The sequence below is a fragment of the Rhododendron vialii genome, chromosome 5a, assembly GCF_030253575.1.
Source record: "Rhododendron vialii isolate Sample 1 chromosome 5a, ASM3025357v1".
Lineage (NCBI taxonomy): Eukaryota > Viridiplantae > Streptophyta > Magnoliopsida > Ericales > Ericaceae > Rhododendron > Rhododendron vialii.
Window position 1 is genome coordinate 42,335,548 of NC_080561.1, and position 5,252 is coordinate 42,340,799.

At 36.9% G+C, this 5,252-nt stretch overlaps 1 protein-coding gene across 4 annotated transcripts; it reads right to left on the bottom strand.

Annotated features, from left to right (window-relative positions):
• Positions 1-692: 692 nt before the first annotated feature.
• Positions 693-4,925, bottom strand: LOC131326130 (uncharacterized). Of its 4 annotated transcripts, none has more exons than XM_058358742.1 (8): positions 4,346-4,921; positions 4,032-4,212; positions 2,997-3,238; positions 2,700-2,921; positions 2,470-2,562; positions 2,280-2,387; positions 1,795-2,132; positions 693-977 (listed from the first exon to the last, which is right to left on the bottom strand). In XM_058358742.1, the coding sequence occupies exons 1-4, from the start codon at positions 4,634-4,636 to the stop codon at positions 2,718-2,720; spliced, it is 918 nt and encodes a 305-aa protein (XP_058214725.1). In that variant the 5' UTR covers positions 4,637-4,921; the 3' UTR covers positions 693-977; positions 1,795-2,132; positions 2,280-2,387; positions 2,470-2,562; positions 2,700-2,717. The 4 variants fall into 4 exon arrangements, with proteins under 4 accessions (XP_058214725.1, XP_058214723.1, XP_058214726.1 ...); XM_058358740.1 differs by having other exon boundaries at positions 1,795-2,171; XM_058358743.1 differs by lacking the exon at positions 2,280-2,387 and having other exon boundaries at positions 1,795-2,171.
• Between the last annotated feature and the right edge of the window lie 327 nt (positions 4,926-5,252).

Here is a 5,252-nt window from a genome sequence, read left to right on the forward strand (position 1 = left end):
CAACGATTTAGAGGTCAATATGCCAAAATTTGCATAAAAAATTTCCTTCAACCATTGAGCAATAGGGTCACTGGTGTCACCTGGTCTCTTCTCTAAGGGCCAACTCATTTAGCTTGTGATAAAAAATTCAAGGTATGTGAGATCTACGATCCGAGTCTTGTGGCTCGTTTACAACTATAGCCAACACTACAAGAAAATTTGTGTTTGGTGATGAATTAAATCGTCACCAAATGCACGGTTTTTGTCACAAATAGTTTAGAGATGAAGATTTTTTTGTCACCTAAAGGTTTTCTCAGAAAGTCACATGGTGACGAAAATTTTGTTTCGTCACCTATAGTAATTTTGGGGACGAAATTTTTCATCACCAATTTACAAATTTTTTATCACGCTTATCCAGTTTCGTCACTAATAGTGAATGAATATTGACCAGGGAAACTATACAGGTGACAAAAAAACTCGTCTCCAAAGAATTTAATTTAAATATTACGGAAATTAGTATAGGCGACAAAATGATTTTGTCTCCTATAATCATAAAATTAAAGCCGATTGGTGACAAAAAAATTCGTCTCTGAAAAGTTTCACAGGGAAACCTCTTTAGTGATAAAAAGAATTTGTCACCTAAATTACATATATTAGAAATATTGGTGACAAAAAAAAATCGTCTCGCACTCTTCTAAGAATACCATATCAAGTACATTTTAGAATCTAATAGATCTCAAACAAGATACTATAATGCAATATTCATCCACCCCAAAATAGTCATCTACATTTAGGATATAATGCATCCATGTACGAATGTCAAAAATAATCAAACTAGACCATATGTAGTTCATCACAGTTCTTATCCTATGAATCATCAAAAAAGAAGAGTTCTCGTAGCATCATTAAAAAAGAAGACACCGAACTTCATCCAAAAAGAAGTCTTCATAGGAACACGCATATATCATCTCCCGCTACCAACCTTCTACATACTCAATCTGCAAACATGAAACAAGATTAAGAAAGTATTGTTAATATGTTAATAGAAATACGAAACATCATGTAAACTTAACATTACACAAATGAAACAATGAGTGAGGAGCAAAGCACATCAATACCACGACTTCAAGGAACAAGCAACCTCATGGAATCAATGCAAAGACAAGATATGCATAGTAGTACCATAGCTTCAAATGTATATATGCCAAAATGTAATGAATTTTATGCTATGAATGAAATTATGATAGTTAATGCCAAAATCAATCAACTGAAGTGTAAAGCCTTCATTTTGTGCTTCATAAATGTGGACAGTATGCAACAAATAATCTGACAATAGAATTGGAACATTACCTTTTGCACTAAACTTTTGTGACTCTTATGACTCAAATCCAATCCCTATTGCATCACAACCTATGTCCACTTACTGGGAACACTTCTCTAACTTAAGGGATCAACCATGGCATGACATTAGATAAGCAATATTTTGCAGAACATTTTTGGAAACTCGGCTTCAAAATGAAAACAAGTGTTGTGTGTTTCAGGAAAAAACAGATAACCAATGAAAAATTGGCCTGGTGGATGGAAGTGCAAACTTAGGTAAAAATAACTTTCACGAACACATTCATAGATACTATTTTTGCCTGAGTAATCTAGTCAAACTACTAAATTATTTGACTTCTATAATCTAAATATACTCTGTTTTTTACAGAGCAGCTCTTCTATCACTTAGAAGTTGTTCCAACTAAAGACATATCACTTGTTGGAGAGAGAGAGAGAGAGAGAGAGAGAGAGAGAGAGAGAGAGAGAGAGATATACCAGTATCCGGTGTACCCTTGATTTTTAAGGTACTCCAGAACACTAGCCAAAGCCCTCCCCTGTTGCTCTTTTGCCTCCACTAGCTTGTCTATCGTGGCATTTGCTGCTTCAATTCCTTCTGCTTGCGCTTGAATTTTTTCACCTTGCTCCTGAATTAACTCATCTTGCTCGTCTACCTTTTTCTCAAGGTGTGTTACATATTCATTATTGTTCACAGATCCAACAATGGTACTCCTAACAGTAGAGGAAGGCCTCATTCCAAGTCCCTTCAAATAGCCTGATTTTACCTTGAATACCTTGACAGAAAGCTCATCTTGCGTTATCGGGACTGCACCATCCTGAGAATTATATTCAGCCTCTATTCTTACGATCTCATCCTGTCATTTTAAAGTAAATTGAGTAATTTAAGCTCAAACAGTTTAGCAGATGCAAGTTCTAATAATTATGCAAACACAAGTACACAATAAAGTACTTGATATACGTACATGGATATCTTCGCATTCTGGAGAGATCCACTCGTTTGTATCTGCATTTAAGTGGGTGGATTTGTATATTTTTTCTAATGCAGGCACAGCACCATCAGTTCCTTCCATCTAATATGTTTTTATTCGCAACAAATGAGTTAATAAGCCTATTTATAATGTAATAAAACTGAAAATATAATTCAAAACGCACCATTTCGACAACCCTAACCGGTAATGACTTTGATCCACATCTGTGTTTGCTTTTCTTATCGGACCTGTTATTGGTGTTTGCTTTTGATTGTTTCTGCAAGGAGTACAAACCAATAGAGAAAAAAGAAACTATGAGGTAGTTCAGGTTTAGAATGTGATTTTAAGAGCATTAAAGATTAGGATGCTACAAGAAGAACCTATGGCTATTTTTATGTGTACTCAAAAGATTACCTGCCACTTCTTATCATTTCACTTCTTATCTATTAAGCTTGTCCACTGTTCCGGCTTTACACCACCTGGGGGGTTGCTTCTTGCATACTCAGCCCCCTTTGCCTTTACAAGCTTATCGTATTTTTTCTTCAACTTATAGGTGTAGTTACTTATTCTTCGTCCACATTGTGTTGCCACTGCCTTATCAACATCAATAGGATCTCCTTGCAAATCAAACTTATCCTGCAATAGCAACTATTGCAGATAATGACTTCGTTGTCATTTAAGAAACAATAAATAAGTAGATCTTGCAACTACCGTCAGTCGCTGAAGTATAGGCCCTTTAACACTATCATCCAAGGCCTTCCACCGACGAACGCCAAGGTCCATCACATGTGTCCGAACCTCAAAGCCAATCTTTGAGGCCAATTTAGAAGCATGCTCCCCTACCGCTGCACGGAACTGTGATGGAATGGGAACTTTAAGCCTTCCATATTTATCAATGACCCTTTGTGCCAGCTTGCCTCGCGTAGGCCCACGAGTGCGTCTAACAGTGAGTACTGTTGTAAAGTACTAGTAAGAAATTTTTCCAATTGGCAAGAGAATATATAGCTATAGTATGTTTCAAAAATTCATGGAGCATGGAGAATCAAATGACCCTTGACTAAACTCACACAAGCAGAGGTCAATATGCAAGCAGATTCTGCACCCATTCAAAATGTTCTGTATCCTATGAGAAGTGTACAGATTTAGGAATAACATACAGTGACATTGGAGCCTTCATCAATCTTAACTGTACTCCCAAATTGCTGGAGTTTGGTGTAAGAAAAAGATAGTGGAAGTATCAGGTAAAAACTTGTATCCATATTTATGTAGAAAATAGGTGTAGCAGCCTCTCACTGCAAGGCTCTACTATGATATCACAATAGGCCGAGTTCCGAAAGGCTCCAATCAACATGATGTCATACACTACGCCAAAACAATAACAAAGGTAGGAAATTTCACAAGTAAAAAGAATATTTTTCCAGCCAATTCACAAACTGCAACCAGATCAAAGAATATTTGTCCAAGCACATGTCACTCATATTAAAAATTGAAGGTTCAGGCAGTGAGCAAACATATTACATCTCTTTCTTTTTCTCTTGTTGTTCCCCCTTCCTTGCATATTAAGCAAATCTTATAATGGAGAAAAATTGCAGCATAAGTAACATGTGCTTGGACAAAAAATGAACATGCAGAAAAAGAAGAAAGCTGATACAGAGGTAACAAAAAAAGGCAGCAGCTACTGGTTTATTCAGGCTTAAAAAACAAGATAAAGAATCTAAAAAATAATTCTTAAACTACATCACTCACCAACATTGTTGTTAGCTAATGCCTCACTTTGTGGCTGGACAATGGGAGGTGGTAGGGCCTGGGTATCCATGTTCGGTTGTGGCGTCGATCGGGTGACCCTCTCGGAGATCATAGTTGCATAGGATTGTGGCTCTGGATGGGACTGTGGCGCTCTTTGACAACCTCGTGGCATCTCTAAAGCCTATAACAACACAATACAGAGTGCCCAAACATAAATATATAATGTACATATAACAAGACTACTAGAAAGAAAGAAAGAAAATGTATAGATACATTACTTTTGCCTATCATTAACGTGTACTTATATATTGTACCTGCTCAAAAGAGTCAACCGACTCACTATCATGGCCAGGGTCATCCTCATCACGTGAAAGCCTATAGCCATCATCCTCCAACTCAACCCTAGTACGCTTTCCATTTTCAGCAGTAACACATTTGCGCTGCTGAACCGATCCCACAAAAGGAGTTGCAATAGTCTTCACCCCATGAGATTCACAGATCTTATTGTTCCTCTTTATCTTCTCGTTTCTTTTCCTCTCATAATCTGGTATGAAATGAGTTGATAGAAAACTAGGTTGGAGCGACACTTTTCCTCCTTTGGACATTTTGCGTAACTATGAACTAGAAAATAAACGCAAACATTTTAACCTAATGCAGACCAAGATCAATGTAAAAATAAAACATTAGGCAAAGTGGAAAACCAATAACTTCAAGAACTAAGCACATATATAATACATGTCAGGATTCCCCAAAGTTACGTATTATCCTAAAAATGCAACACCTCGTGCATTTCAAATTCATAACATGAGTACACATGCAAGAACATTACTACACTGATCTCAATCTCTACAAATTATGAAGTTCTCTTCATCTCCTTATTAGTTAGAATCAAGTTTACTGAAAGAAGACAAAGAAGAAAACAATACAAGATCTCAAAGAGTATCCAAGATCTTTTGCATGAGCCTCAAACCTAGCACGCTTATGCTCTGGGGGAGAAAGCCTGTCATCTACCTCAGCTAGAACTTCTTTTCGCACCTCTGCATGCAATCGATCCCGGTCACGCCATTGATATCTATCAACTTTCCATAGAAAATGACTTCTCTAATAATTGGGCGAGCTTGTCTCTCTAACTTGAGGTCAACATAGTACTTGCACGAGCAATATATATTAATTGCCCCTGTAAGCTTATTTGCATAAGCAAACTCAATGAAACTTTCTGTC

Excerpts from the sequence above, each read along its gene's own strand:
- LOC131326130 (XM_058358744.1), bottom strand. The coding sequence starts at position 4,636 with ATGTCCAAAGGAGGAAAAGTGTCGCTCCAACCTAGTTTTCTATCAACT. Across the intron at positions 3,239-4,031 it reads ATTAGCTAACAACAATGTTG|TACTCACTGTTAGACGCACT; the intron begins GTGAGTGATGTA and ends ACTTTACAACAG. Across the intron at positions 2,922-2,996 it reads CTATACTTCAGCGACTGACG|GATAAGTTTGATTTGCAAGG; the intron begins GTAGTTGCAAGA and ends TTGCTATTGCAG.